This window comes from Rhineura floridana, chromosome 7, assembly GCF_030035675.1.
Source record: "Rhineura floridana isolate rRhiFlo1 chromosome 7, rRhiFlo1.hap2, whole genome shotgun sequence".
Taxonomy (NCBI): domain Eukaryota; kingdom Metazoa; phylum Chordata; class Lepidosauria; order Squamata; family Rhineuridae; genus Rhineura; species Rhineura floridana.
This window is the reverse complement of record NC_084486.1, coordinates 25,846,276-25,862,434: the sequence shown is the minus strand read 5'-3', so window position 1 is coordinate 25,862,434 and position 16,159 is coordinate 25,846,276. Positions and strand designations below refer to the sequence as shown.

General features: G+C 42.6%; 1 protein-coding gene across 10 annotated transcripts in view; it reads left to right on the top strand.

Moving 5' to 3' along the window:
• Positions 1–16,159, top strand: part of FAM13C (family with sequence similarity 13 member C) — a 95,798-nt gene that overhangs the window by 19,163 nt on the left and 60,476 nt on the right. For all 10 annotated transcript variants that reach the window (XM_061635066.1, XM_061635062.1, XM_061635068.1 and 7 more), the window contains exons 3-4: positions 222–402; positions 13,951–14,072. In XM_061635066.1, coding sequence (XP_061491050.1) covers positions 222–402; positions 13,951–14,072 — 303 coding nt within the window. The remainder of the gene's footprint in view (positions 1–221; positions 403–13,950; positions 14,073–16,159) is intronic.

The window sequence follows — 16,159 nt, the reverse complement described above, 5'->3', positions numbered from 1 at the left end:
ACCTTTGGGTGATATTTTAGTAGTTTTTCAAATGTTACACTTGTACACCGTTATGTCCTGGAATGTTAATTAAAAAGGAGGAAAGAAAATGGGGGTTTACTGTAATTCTCAACAAATTAATCTAAAAATAAGTTGTGAGCATGATCACATTTTTTGCTCACTCTTTGGGTGACTTAAATTCTTCATGGTGCCTTTTAAAATTTGCTTTTATTTTCTTCTAGAGATGAAAACAAGGAAAACTACCCAGACAAAGCTATAGTCTTAGAGGAAAACCAGGCAGTGTTCCAAGATACCCAGACACCCTGTGATGGCACATTAAGGGTTGGAATGGGGAACTTAAAATCCAGAAAGCCCACATCTATTTCAAAAACAGAAAATGGGAAAAATCGTGAACAAAGTCAGGTAATAATAAGCTCTCCTGTTTGTACTGTAATTGTATGATGCAGTTCAATGGAAGAAATGCCATTTAAATGCAAAGTGGTGGCATTTTAAATCATTTTGGCAACTCACTTCCATTGGTGATCAGGGTTGTATATGTAAATGTTTGGGTCACCAGTGACACTCCAGCTGAAACCACTGATCTTCCGGGAACTAGGCTGGAGCCCTGTTCCTTGAGTCACAGCATCTCTGCTGAATGCGCATCAGAAAGGGTCCCGGAGGTCTAACCAGCTTCAAAAGCTGTTTGTCTTGATCAATCACTGTCCTTTTTCCTGACTATATAATATTTCCCTTTCTGTTAGCAGGTTTTGTCTGTGCCATAGACTTGGCTGTGTGCATCTATGGTGGCCATGTGTCCTGCCTTACAGAGGACAGTCCTCTGAAGGGCCATCCCATCTAAGTCCAGTTTAAAGCTGAAGAACCATAAGAAGGGAGAGCAAGGGCCTTGAAGTTGCCCATCAGCAATTAGCACCTGGACAGCAGACTGAGCAGGCACGCAGGTCACTTGGTTGCAGTCTTCCCCGCTATGGTGTGATGTACTGTATTTCTATTTAAATTATAGTTCTTATTTCTAAGTTTCCATGTATACATATAGGTATACATGCAAATTAACATTTACAAATCAGCACTTCCTTTGTCTTCTTTTTGGGGGATGCAAACGGCCACCATATCTCAAACTCTGCTGCCCTTTACCCGTTCAGGCTCGCATTCTAAAGACTTACCTGGATTCTCTTTTGGGAACTGGCCCTTGGCTTCTTTGCTCCTTAGTCGGATTCCTTGTCCCAGCTACCCAATTGTAGAAGTCCAAACTTTGCAGATATCCAGATTTTGCTTCTCTCTTCCAAAAGGAGCACCACCCCCTGATGTGTGAGATTATGCAATCCTATACACTTCTCAGGGAGTAAGTCTCATTGAACTCAATGAATTTCCAAGTAACATGTATTGGATTGAGCTGCATAGTATTTCCACTGTCATTAAGGCCAGTCCCACAAAAGGCCAACACAAAGTCATGTACGAAATTCAAGTCAGGGTAGTGGCCCTTTGGTGGATGTCTTAGGCAGTCAGTCTAATTTTTTTGTAGGGCAATTGCTTATGTCCATTTATGAGACCTGCCTCTTAAGGCGGGATTGCTTCTCCATGTGGCTGGGGAGAAATGGGACTGGCTGAAGCCCTGAGCTTCCAGGGGTTGCTGGCAATATCTGAAGAGTTAGAACTGGGCATCTGGGATTTTTCTCCAGCCCTTTCATGGTCTGGGAGGTTTGGCAATTAGCATGTATTACATTCACGACTCAGAGCTGCCTTTTTGGTATGTTCCTGGTCAGTTGTTTAACAGCTGATGTTGGGTATAGTGAATCTAAGCAGGAGCCCTTATTGCATTATGCTAAAACTAATTCTTGCTAACAGTCATTATCTTGCCACTTGACTAGTAGATCTGTCAGACAGGACATTGGTCCAAAAGAAGCACCCCTGTTTGGGGCTGATCCTTGGTGATGTGAAAGTACTCTGAGAGAAATACTTCCTCACACAGCGCATAGTAAAGCTGTAGAATTCACCGCCACAGGATTTGGTGATGGCTACCAACTTGGATGGCTTTAAAAGGGAGTTCGAGACATATATGGTGTATAAGGCTATCAGTGACTACTAGTCATGATGACTGTGTACTGTTTGGCTGCTGGGAAGCACAAGCAAGGGGAATGCTGTTGCAGTCATGTTCTACTTTGTGGGCTTCTCATCGGCTTCTCATCTGGTTAGCCACTGTGAGAACAGGACACTGGATGAGATGGGCCTTTGGTCTTGATTCAGCAGGACTTTTCAAAGTTGTGGAACTCCCTCCTCATAGAGGAGCGTTTGGCACCTTCACTGTACAGCTTTTGTCATATGCTGAAGACACACCTCTTCACTCTGGCTTTTGGCATTTGCATAATGTATTTTATATTGTTGTGACCCGTCCTGGGGACCTCCTGGTGAAGTGTGGGTAATAAATTCGATGATGATTATATTAAATGTATTGTACCTTCACGAGATTTTGTCATGGTGTTAAATTGAAAACTTTTCGTTCTTTACCACAGTAGATACTGCGTCTTTGTTTTCTTTTTAATGATTCAAAGGAATATATTCACCAATAGGCAAAAACCCTTGCGGTCTAAGAACATACATATAGCTCACATATATTTCTATCAAACTTTAAAAAGCAGGGAAATTGGGCAGCTTTAGTGAATGCACCAGGGGAGCAGGAGACCTGACCTCCTCTCAGAGATACTGCCCTACAAATTTGTGAAAATGCAAAGACAATTTGGGTTGGTCTTTCACTGTCCAATCCACTTCCTGTGTAACTTAGAAGAATTTGGTAACGTGGGGTGGGTTTGATCATTTGCATACTTTTTGAGTTCAATGGGATTTATTTCTGTGCAATCATGTTTGCAAATGGAAATGGAGTGCCTTCAAGTCAATCCCGATGTATGGCAACCCTATGAATAGGGTTTTCATGGTAAATGGTATTCAGAGGTGGTTTTACCATTGCCTTCCTCTGAGGCTGAGAAGCAGTGACTGGTCCAAGGTCACCCAGTGAGCTTCATGGCTATGTGGGGATTCGAACCCTGGTCTCCCAGGTCATAGTCCAACACTGACCTGGGGGAGGGGCAGGAAGGGGAGGAGGAGGGAAGGAGATTGGGTGGGTGGGCACTGGGCAGAGGGGAAGTCCGTTTCCTTTCCAAAAGGAAAACATTGTGAACAGTATCATTGCTTTTTAGCGTTTCCCCCACCTTTTTATTCTACAGCAGGCACATGTAGTCTCCCACCGAAATTTAAAGCAAAACTGTCCCTGGCCACATCCACACCAGGCCTTTATTTTACTTTGGACAGTCATGGCTTCTCTCAAAGAATCCTGGGAAGTGTAGTTATTGAAGGGTGCTGAGAGTTGCTAGGAGACACTCTGTTCCCCTCAGAGACCTTCAATCAGAGTGGCTGACTGTTAAACCATTCTAGCCACTGGAGCTCTGTCAGTAGAGTAGAAGTCTCCTCTCAGCACCCTTCACAAACTACACTTCCCAGGATTCTCTGAGGGAAGCCATGACTGTCTCAAGTGAAATCAAAGTCTGGTGTGGGTGTGGCCCCCTGATTAGCCAAACCCAGCAGCTGTGAGTCTGGCTTTTAGAATATTGACGTTTCTTCCTGAGCATGCCGGACATTATCATTGAGTTCAAGCCAAAATTTCTTAAATTAATTAAAAATCAGCCAGGCATTTTTTTAACTTTTAAACTGCAGAAGATGAAGGTCAGTGTATGGGGCAAGGTCAGTAATAGGATTAGAGGTACTCTGTGAACATGGCTGATTTTTGATGAATTTCAACAGATTGTGAGAATTCTGACAGAAAAAAAGTCCAAAAGGGCTCTGGGTTTTTTCTCTCTCTTTTTAGACTTTCAACTCTCTACTCTCTCTGTTTTGTGTATCACCATGAAAATTGAGAGGGTTGTTAAGCAAGCGTTTCTGAGTTCAGGACTATAAGTTTTGTAAGGTTTTGTTTTGAAATGAGCTTATGGGAAGCATCAGAATGGCATGGAGGTTATTTTCAATTTAACATTGCGGAATGTGAAAAATCTATGCTGGCTATAGGATACAGCTACTCTTGTGGCTGTATAATTTGTTAATGACAAGTGCTACAACATATTTTCTTTTCTTGATTGCTCTGTGTGATTGCAGCTGGTGAGTTTCTCCAGTCATTTCAGCTTAGCCACTTCATTGTATAATAGCAGAGCTTGAACTGTGCATGCTTATGAAGGAATTGTCTGGCTTTCCAGCACAGCACCATTATGTAAATTGCAGTGCCTTAGACAAACTGATGAACGCTGTAGAATACAGGTGCATGAGGCCACCTCCTCGCTGAAGCTAAGCAGGTCTGAGTACTCAGTGCCTTCATAAGTGACTGCCTGGGAACTACATGTACGCTGCCTTAAATTATATTATGGGAGAAAGGTGGGATGTAAAATGTAAGAAAAATACTATGCATGGTTACTCAGAAGAAAATCCCACTGTATTCAGTGGGGCTTACTTCTAGGTCAATGTGCATAGGTGTGCAGCCTAAGGTATTGTTCTTTGAGATGTAGTGTTTAGAATCTGCAACAGATTTCAAACATTATTTACCTTGAATGATTTTTTTACAGTTTTTCTGTTTGGCTCTTCAGGTTTGTTTTGCCCTTTTGTGATCTAAAGGGGATTCTGCTTACAGGTTCACTTATGTGTGATGTTTCTCTTTGTATAACAAGCCTCTCAAGTATTTCTGTCCATTCCTTGTGATGCACTCAGTTGGCGGAGTACCACCTACGTTTATGATTAAGGTAAAGACATGAGATATGCCTGCATCTGCACATCATGCTAAGCCATGGTTGTTTTAACCATAGTTTGTTCAACAATCCATGAGTTGTCTCAGAGAAATAAGTCACAACTTGTTTCTCTATAGCTTGAATTGTTTTCAAGCTGCTCTTGTTTCATGCTTCTGTAGCTTGGTGCACTTCTGGAGTGGAGTAGCCAAACAAACCATGGTTAAACAAGGCTATTGGGTTCAGACACAATGCCAAACTGTAGTTAAAACAAGCACAGTTCGTAAGTGAACAACAAATCATGGCTTCATATTAAGGCTTGTTGTCAGAAAACAAATCCACATTTAGTCTGCTGGGCTGGGTTTGGATGTTCAAACAAACTATTGTTAGGCTAAACAAATAATAGTGTAGGATTATGTATGAGCCAGGGCATTGGAAATTTGATGGGGAAGGTCAGGACAACTTTTAAAAATTGAGACCTTCAGGAGTGATTAACATAATGAGGCATATATGGTGGCTTACAACTATGATGATGAAGTAGGAAATGGATTAAGTATGAGCCAGACTGTATGTCCAGAAGTATAACATGATGTACTTGAATGCTCACTCTGTTAGGAGGGGGAATAACAGAACACAGAAAACGATCACATTAGCAACAAGATCGAACTAGAATGCTTCTCTCTATTCTTCTTCTTCCCATGGCCTATGAGGTTCTGTGATGGAGAAGATCATTCAAACAGGAAATCCCTCATGCACAGAATGAGATGATGCAGTGGATGAGATGGGCCTTTGGTCTTGATTCAGCAGGGCTTTTCTACGTTGTGGAACTCCCTCCGCATAGAAGGGGAAGAAGGGCTGTACAATATGATAGTACTACAAATGCATGTGGGCTTTGTGCTGTTGATCACAGTGAGACATAGTTTATATCCATTTTATGTAAATGTTAATTTAAAGATGAATTGGGAGATGAGGTATTGGTATGAAGACTGAGATCTGTAGGGTGCCTAGTGTCAGCTTCCCCGTTGACAAGAAGCACTTTCTGGGTTTTGTAGCTTTCTTTATGCAGAGGGGGTGTGTGTTTGTATGAATGCACACCTATGCTTGTAGAAAGTAGAAGATTGGGACTCTGAACAGTTTTTGTTCATGTTTTTGTGTTTTGAAGCGAAATGTGTTTGGCAAAGTCTTTTAGAATATGTTTGGGGGAGATCTGTGGCCTCAGAGCAAGGTGGAATGTTGGCAAATATACCACTCCTTCCTTGCCCTGATTAAGGGCTTATCTACACGGGGTACAGTTTTGCTCTCTATGTGGACTAGAGGGGGTAGAGAATCCAGATAACGCTGGATTAATGTTTCCATCATGCTTGACTATTGCTCATGCTGGCTGGGGCTGATGGGAGTTGGAGTCCAGCAACCTCTGGAGGGCCACAAGTTCCTCATCTCTTGTGTGGAAGCTCAAACTCTGCTGAGCACACAGCTGGGTACTTAGCTGCAGCCTGGTAACTTGAAGTCCTCTACTCTTCTGATTGGTAGCCATGTGGCCTCCAAGCCAAGCATATGTAAGTGACAGCTTCCAGCAGCAGAGGCAAGTTCCATGCACGCTGGGGGGGGGCTGTATTATTCACTGCCTAGAGCAGGAATGAGGAACGTGTAAGCTCTCTAGATATTGTTGGACCTAAACTCCCATCAATTTAAGTGGGTCGGTGGGAATCAATGAAAATTGGGTGCTCCAAATTGTGTGAGTGGAAGCCCTTTCTGCCAAGGCAAAGCCATGACTGGATAAAGCACACAGGGTTCTTGCCAACTATGTTTTACTCAGAGTAGACCCACTGAAATTAATGGACCTAAGTTAATTATGTTCATTCATTTTAATTGGTCTATTCTGAGTAGGACTAGCATTGGATAGCACCTATACTTCTTTGTTTTTAGACTATGTAAGTGTGTTGTAGCAAGGAATCATCTTGGAAGAGACATTCGCTTATGTGTTAAAGAGAAGGGAGAAGACTTCTCAAAGTGGAGCTTGCTGTTTGCAATTTTTAACAAGTGCTTGCAATTATGTATATGCTGCCCACTTAATTGTGGCACCTTTTTAGATAACCAAAAAGTTTTATTTGACTGTTTGGTTGACTAAATGTTGCCACCCTACTTTTAAAAAATTGCCTCTACACATTTAAATCAAGGCCATTCAAATCTGTCTGACATTGCAAAAATCAAGTGAATGTGCATATGGAAACCAGCCCTTAAATTATTTTTCCTGAAAGTGCTGTGGACATGAGGGATATGACATTGTTTTGTAATGAATGAAAAATGGCAGCAAATGGGGCTCATGTGGTTCAGTGTTCATTTGTTACAAAATGAATGTCTAGAGCAGCCTTTCCCAACCAGTGTGCCTCCAGATGTTGTTGGACCACAACTCCCATCAGCCTCAGCCAGCATTGCCAATGGTCAGGAAGATGGGAGTTGTGCTCCAACAACATCTGGAGGCACACTGGTTGGGAAACACTGGTCTAGAGCAAGAAACGGGTATGAAAGTGGTTTATTTTCATTCTCTCACTTGCCTTCTCTGGCCAGCAGTGGAGCACATCTCAGTGACTGACTCCTGGTGTCTCTTTTTCCAGAATGTTCCATATACTCTGCCATTCTGGTGGGGAAAACGGCAGCTGCCATTTCCACTGAAAATGTCCCAGAACAGCAAAACTTCTGTATCTCTGCTGTGGAGTTGGCTCTAGTGTTACAGGGTTTCTCCCCTTTCCTCTCCCTGTGCATGCCCCATGCTGTCCCCAAATCTTCTTTGGGGGGGAACCCAGAGCAGATTTAGGGGGTGCAGAGGGAGGGAGAGGGGGAGATAGGTCTGTTGCATAAGGAGAAATCCTGGAGCTGACAGAACTAGTAATTTAGCGCTATGTTGAATTAGGGATGTGCTAGAGTTCCAACTAGTTTGGATTTGGTACCGAATTTTCCATTAATTTGCTTATTGTCTATTGTTGTGGATTGCATTTTTATGTAGCAATTTTCTGCTGCTGTTTTAGAAAATGTATTTTTTTAAAGAAAATCTGCTTCTAAATTATTGATATTAAGAATAATTTTATTGCTTTTCCCTTTCATTTATCAATATTTCCTTTAAAACATAGATATTTCCTTTAAAAATATCAATATTAATATCAATATTTTTTGCAAGGGGAAAAATGGATTGGTAAAAGCAGCAGCTAGTGGACAAAGAACTCAAATCGATACTGGCCTGTTAGGCTGACAGTATGCTTTCGAACCCTCACTGGACAACGGGTTGTATCCCTACATTCAATATATCCCCTATCTTTCAGCTCTAGAGTACTGTATTCCTTCAAGTTATACACTTTGTTGTAATAATTGTAGTTCTATCATATGTATCTTGCCATCTTGTGCCTGTTTGTTCTTTCTGATTAAAATCAGAGTATGGATTTTAGTTTAGAAAAAGGCAAGTAAAGGGGGGCATGATAATAATGTATAAAGTTAAGCATGATGTGGAGAAAGTGGATAGAAGGAATTTTCTTTCCATTTCTCATCATACTAGAATCAGGACTCATCCAGTACAGTTGAAAGTTAGGAGGTTCAGGGCAGACAAAAGGAAGTGTTTCTTCACACAGCACGTAGTTAAATGATGGCATTTGCTTCCACAAGAGGTGGCGATGTCCACCAACTTAGATGGCTTTAAAAGTGTGTTCGACAAATTCATGGAGGATAAGGCTATCAACGGCTACTAGTCATGATGGCTGTTAAAACCTCCAATATCAAAAGCAGTGTACCTCTGAATGCCCTTTGCTGTGGATCACAAGCAGAACAATGCTATTGCACTCATGTCCTGCTTGTGGGCTTCCCATAGGCATCTGGATGGCCACTGTGAGAACAGGATGCTGGACTAGATTGGCCTTTATCTGATTAAACAGGACCAATTTTATATTCTTCTGTGCTTAATCTGGCCCTGTTTGCAATGTATGCAATGCACTGGCTTCTGAGGAGATCAGAGGCCCTTTACTCCTCCCTGGGCTTTTTAGGTCAGTGTGGTGGGACAGGTAAGCCAAGTCCTGGCTTAACGTGTCCTTTCAGAACCCTAAAGTAACTCTGGAAAGATCAGGTTGTTCCTGGAGTCTGGGATTTTCTCCTGAGGAGACTGTAAGGCACAAGGGAGGATCAGAAGCTCTTGAGAAGGATTTACTCTGAAGTAGCTGCCTCAAGGGGGGCACTTAAAAGACTTTACTTATATGTGAATGTGATCCAAGACATGGGCAGGAGCAGGCATGTGAAGGAACATCCCTGAAATAAAGCCTTGCTTGCATTAGAAACAGATCTGTGTTGGTGCATTTGTTGACCACTTGGTCAGGCTTTGCAATGGAAGTTATGGAACACATTTCCTTTGACACATTCCTTCTCCCGGGTACAGCGAAGGGAGTGAGCAGGGATTGGCATTCTGTCTCCTGCCTTTATGTAAGGGCCAGTTTGAAAGGTCAGGTGGCATAATTCCTCCACTGACAGGTAGAACCTTGGTCTGCTATGATACCTGCAACAGTGACAGTTACTTAGCCATGTGAAGTAGCTATCCACACAATCACACAACACAGCCCTTACTTAGTTGTAAGTCACGCTGCAGTCTGTGAAACTGAAGCACAGGGTATTAAATGTTTTAAGACATGAAGTGGAAGGAGTTATGGCAAAGCACATATTTCTCCTAGACCTGTTCAAAGTGGGTTTCAGTGACAAGGAAAACATTACAGATTTGTATCTCATTTTTTTAAAGACTTGCCAAGCATGTAAGAAAAAAATGGTATCTCCAGTGCTGTCTGTATGTTGCGGTTCTGTGGGAGCACAGAATTTGGTACTGTGAACAGAATGCAGCTTCCTCAAAATTGCCTTTTTTTTTTAAAGCAAGCTATTCCCTCTTACAGCTGTGAAGATAGCTAAGTTTTACACTGGAAATCTTTTTCCTGCCACTTCTCTACCTTAGGAAATTTCAGTTTGCATATTGAACTCTAGAGATGGCAGGAAAAATTTTTCCAGGTGTAAGACCTAGATATCTTCAGCAATTTGAAGGCAGAGCTTCAGTACCTTTTGCAACTCCTTGTTCTTCCACGCAATTAACCAAATCGAATCAGAATAAATTATACAAAATAGAATTCACAGCGGGAGAAATTATGCATGTTCATTCATTTGCATAATCTCTATAGGTTGCAAAGTTCAACTTTTTTTGGTGTAGAATTTTGATTGCCTGGATGAAAGGATCCTAATCTCTGGATTGCATGTATAAAGGATTCCTTTAGCATGGAGGACACACCATCTGTTATGGCTAATTCACAATAGCAACCCTACACGTTGCTATTATTAATTAACTAGATTTATATCTCACCTTTCCACAGAAAAGCATGTCCAAGACGGCTAGCAATAATAAAACAGATCCAAATTAAACAAGTATGATAAAATATATCACCATATGAAACTAGAGCAGAACAAGCCATTGAATCAGTGTTCAATTAAAACAATCTACTTTTGCCTTGATCATTTTCCTTTGTGTAGTCTTTCTGTTCACACTGATCTCCTTATTGTGCAGGCTCCCTTTGTTATCATATACATAAGAACATAAGAAGAGCCTTCTCGATCTGACCAATGGCATATCTAGTCTAGCATCCTGTTCTTACAGTGACCAACCATTTGCCCCTGGGAAATGGTTCCAGCTTCTTCCATCTGATGAAGTGGACAAGGTTCTTTCAACCTTAAAGCCAACCACTTGCTTACTCGATCCTTGCCCATCGTGGCTCATTATGAGCTACAAAGATAGACTGGGTGAGGGGATCAAGATGGTGGTAAATACATCTCTCGAAGAGGGAGTAATGCCATCATCACTCAAGGAGGCAGTAATAAAACCAATCTTAAAGAAGCCCTCCTTGGATCCCCAAGATCTGAACAACTTTCGCCCAGTCTCTAATTTGCCATTCTTAGGCAAGGCGATTGAGCGGGTGGTGGCAAAACAGTTGCAAGCGCACTTGGAGGAAGCGGATTATCTGGATCCATTTCAATCGGGCTTCAGGCCTGGACATGGGACTGAAACAGCCTTGGTCGCCTTGGTAGATGATATGAGGAGGGCGTGGGATAGGGGCGAATGCACCTTCCTTGTCCTCCTTGATCTCTCAGCGGCTTTCGATACCGTTGACCACGTTATCCTAACCTGAAGAGGTTAGGCATGGGGGGCACTGTATTACAGTGGTTCCATTCCTTCCTCTCTGGTAGGTACCAAAGAGTGGCATTGGAGGATGAGGTTTCGGATCCTTGGCCTCTCACTTGTGGGGTGCCACAGGGTTCCATCCTCTCCCTGATGCTGTTCAACATCTATATAAAGCCGCTGGGGGCAATCATCAGGAGATTTGGGCTGCAATGTCATCAGTATGTGGATGACACGCAGCTCTATCTCTCATTTAAATCTTCACCGAGGTTGGCTGTAGAAACCCTGTCCAAGTGCCTGGAGTCGGTGAGTGGCTGGATGGGAAGGAATAAGCTGAAGCTGAACCCTGACAAAACTGAGGTACTGTTTGTGGGAGACAAGGGAAGGCTGGGGGATGTGGACCTGGTGCTCAATGGGGTACGTTTGCCCCTGAAAGACCAGGTCCGCAGCCTGGGGGTCATTCTTGACTCCCAGCTGTCCATGGAGGCTCAAGTCTCGGCTGTGAGCTGGGCGGCGCTGTATCAACTCCATCTGATACGGAGGCTGCGCCCCTACCTTCCCAACCATCTGCTCCCACCGGTAATACATGCCCTGGTCACCTCTAGCCTAGACTACTGTAATGCGCTCTACGTGGGGTTACCCTTGAAAATGGTCCGGAAGCTGCAACTGGTACAGAATGCGGCGGCTCGTCTGATTAAAGGCAGCCACCGGCAAGATCACATCACTCCAGTGCCGAAGGAGTTGCACTGGCCCAATTCAAGGTGTTGGTTTTGACCTTTAAAACCCTATACGGTTTTAGCCCAGTCTATCTGAAGGAGCCCTCCAACATCGTCAGGGATGCCGCTCAACAAGATCAGCCTCAGAAGACCTTCTCTCGATCCCACCGGTTAAAACAGCTAGACTGGTGAGGACTAGAGAGAGGGCTTTTTCAATAGTGGCCCCCACCCTGTGGAACTCTCTCCCAAATGATCTTCGCCATGCCCCTTCTATGATAAGCTTCTGCTGGGCCTTGAAGACCTGGCTCTTCAGGCAGGCTTTTGGGGTGGGTTAGGTTTCTTATGGTTATGGTTTTAAATTTTAATGTTTTAATGTATTGTTTTATCTTGTACGTCGCCCAGAGTGGCTGGACAACCAGCCAGATGGGCGACTAATAAATTTAATAAATAATAATAATAATAAAAATAATTATAAGGCTAGACTCAATGTATTGAACTGTACTGGCTCCACCCTCTCCCATATGGCAACTCTCCAGCTAATTTCCTGTGTACAGCAGTGACATTTGTTCTCATAAGTTAAAAGAAAAATGCATCATAGGAAGCAAAAGAGCTAAAAGTCTAGCCTCTGATCAAACAAGCCCTGACTCATGAAAGAAAAAACTGCTGTGTTCTGTGGTTTCCCCAAACCTTAATATTTTCCCATGTGTTTGCGTTTGTAAGATCTATGTAATAATGTTGCAGTATCTTGTTCTCTGACAGTGTGTTGCTAAGAGTACTTACCTTTGTGCTCTGCCTCACAAAATCAAAGGCTTTGTTCTTACTGATATATATATCTGTGGTACATATCTGTCTACGGGCCCCAACAAACTAGACGCCTGCAGCTCTTCTCTCTAGGTTTCTTCCTTCCCTAAGCTCCTACTTCTTCCGTCACTTTTCTGCCAGCCTGCCTTGCCATTCTCTTGCTTTAGAGTAGGGATGTGCTAGAAGTCTTCCCAATTTGGATTTGGTACCGAATTTTCCATTAATTTGTTTATTCTTAATCACTGAAGATCAGATTTTAACACAGTGAATTTCCGCAGCTGTTTTTGAAAATGGACTTAAAAAAAAAGCATCTCTAAAACATCAATTGTAAGAATGATAATTTTTCAATATTTCCTTTTAACATATCAACATTTTCTTCAAAATAGCAATATTTTTAAAGGAAATATTGATACTTCCTTCAGAATATTGATATTTCCTTCAAAAATATTGATACTAACACTTTTTTTCGAGCAAAAAAAAAAAAAAGGATTGTAAAAGAAGTGGCTAGTGGATACAGAATGAACTCGAATCAATTCTAGCCCATTAGGTCAGTGGAATGCTTTCAAACCAGTACTGTCCAACAGATCCCATCCCTACTTTAAAGCAGGTTAACCAATGGCAGCCAGGCAGCCTTCTGCCTGCCCTGTCTCTCTTGTTACACTAAGGCAACCCAAATACTGAAAGAAACATCACCACCACCATCACTGCCACCACCCAACTCTTAGTGCACTACAACATTGGTTTTCAAGCTGTGTTCTAGGGAATTTGGGGGTTCCTTGGCAAGCTGTTTGATGTATCCTCAGGGAGAAACTGTGATGGCGGACAAGCTTTTCTGAAAAACCCTTGTCCTGTGTCATCACTCTCCCCCTACAGTGCATAGCTACAGGGGAACAATGGGGATGGTTCTAATCTAGGCCTGCTCAGTGCACAGGGAGCAACAGGTATGCCCATTGCCCTGCACATGCACTTTAGCACCTGCCCAGGTGTGCCCAGCATCCTGCACATACACCTAAGCACTTATATGTGCTAGGGTTTTGTAGCAGATGAGTCAATGTGGAAAGGACTCCTTGAAGAAAGAAATTGTAAAAAAAACAAAAAACAAACAAACCCAATGCATTACGATATAGGCCTGAAACAAAAGCTGGATAACTTTGGACAAAATCATCCTGTCATCTTTTAAAATGTGATCTGTTTTGAGAAACTGACAGTGAGGAACGATGAGTGTTGATTCTGCATGCTGGCCTGCGTTGTGGCTGTTCCTCCCCTCTTTCTCATTACAATCTTTACATCAGGTTGTTACCATTGCAAGGAGACAAAATTTAGTACAGAGCCTTTGCTTTCCCTCTTGGGCCCCTCCCCTCTCCTCTCCAGATAAGCTTTGATTACACAACTTACATTCCCCCCCCCTCCAAAAATAGACAGTTGACACCAGCCCAGCCACTGTTTACTTGAGTGGGTTGCATTTTTCAGTTTGTTGTTTCTTTATCTATTATAGGAGATGGGAAATGCATTGCCGTGGCTCTCGGACTGTCAGAGGAAAACGGGAACGCCAGTGAATGATTACACCGAGAATGTGGCATTCAGATACCAAGAAACAGTCATCAAGTTGCAACCCAGGTATTCTCTTCCAAGTAAACAAATCTTTTTTCACTTCTGTTTAACTGTAAATCAGGGCTGTTACCTGTACATTTCCACTTACAAGCTTTGTGCTTTGCTAAGTCAAACACAGCCCACCAGCCATGTTTTGTGCCCCCCTGGGGGCTTAACAACCTCCCTTGATCTTTTTTCAGTCTCAGCCAGATAGCAAAAGCAGATTTATTGAACCTCAGGTGGGCTGCCCATGTATGGCTGCTGGATTGTAAGTTATGCAGGTCTACTCCATCATAAACAAAGCTGTATATACTCAGTTTTAGAAAAAGGAAAAGGAAAGATGAAATATCTATGCCAAGTTGATCTAAGCTCCTTGTTTGGAGAAGTAGAATTATGTAACTTTTTAAAAAATTGCTTAATTACTTTCTCTCGTAGAAGCCACTGGAAATCATTTGCTTCTATGGTAAAAGTAAGCATAGCCTGTGCAGTTGATGGATACTTTGCTAGTAAAACATAATGGACAGCTGACCTCTTTTTTTGTTTTTGTTTCACTTAGTCCTTTGAGTTCTTACTAACCATTAATTATAACAGCTGTTTTTGCCCAAGTGGGAAAAGATCTCATGCTTATTTGGATAACCCTGTTGTGTTTCCATCACCTTGTGTAAATTGTAATAACCATTTCAAATATGACATTATTACAATTCAAATATCAAGGCACACCAAGTGTCAGACCTGACATGACACCCAGCAGTTGTGTGATTTTTTTTAAAAAAAGAATAAATAGCATGGCCCAGGTCTTCAATCCAAATTAAGACCCTGGTGGGAAGAGGGTTAAGGGGCTTTGTCTCTTTGCTGTGGGCCCAGTCCAAATCAAAGGCCCTGCGCCTGCTATTTGCTTTGGGAGGAAATTCTCCCATTGGTGTCCTCCCAGCGCAGACAGCAGGCACTAGTGGCCTGACCTAGATTTGGAATGCATCTGGAAGCAAAATGTTAAAAGATTTCTAGCCCTTGCCAATTGATCTCTGTGCCTGGTTTTACTCTAAAAAGACATTCACCTAATTGCTATTTATTAATTAATTTATTATTAAATTTATATCCCGCCTTTCCTCCCAGAAAGAGCCCAGGGTGGCAATAAAACACTAAAAATATCTATAAAACATCTTAAAAACAAAGCATCTTTAAAAATATCTTAAAAACAAAACATCTTTAAAAAGTCTTGCATGTATAGATGGAGACTGGAATAATGTCTCTACTTGTTGAAAGAGGAAGGTCTTTAGCAAGCCCCGAAAATACAACAGAAATGGCTCCTGTCTAATATTTAAGGGGAGAGAATTCCAAAGGATAGGTACCACAACACTATGGCCCATTTCCTATGTTGTGCAGAATGGACCTCCTGATGAGATGGTACCTGCAGGAGGCCTTCACCTCTAGAGCGCAGTGACCAACTGGGTACTATATACAATGGGTAAGATGATCTTTCAGGTATCCTGGTTCCAAGCTGTATAGGGCTTCATGCACCAAAACTATCATCTTGAACTTAGCCCTGTAGCTAATAGGCAGCCAGTGCAATTTGTTCAGCAGCAGGGTAACATGCTGGCAATGTCCTGCCCTAGTGAACAGCCACATCACTGCATTTTGCACCAGCAGCAGCTTCTAGACCAACCTCAAGGGCAGCCCTGCATAGTACAGTATTACAGTAATCCAACCTGTAGTTTACCAGTGCATGGACAACAGTGATCAGATTATCCCAGTGCAGAAATGGCTGCAGCTGTTTCTTGGGGACAAGATGGTACCCTGTGGCACCCCACAGCACAACTGCCAGGGTCCCAAAAGACAATCACCCAGTGCTGTTCTCTGAAAATGACCCTGGAAGTAAGATTGGAACCACCATAAAACAGTGCCTCCGATACCCATTTCACCAGCTTGGCTCAGAAGGATGCCGTGGTCAATGGTGTCAGAGATCTGGTAAGAATAACATGATTGCACTCCCCCTTCTCCTGATAAAGGACATCTATCAGGGTGACCAAGGCTGATTCAGTCCCATAACCAGGCCTGAACCCAGATTATAATGGGTCAAAATAATCTGTGTTGTCCAAGAATACTTGCAATTGCTG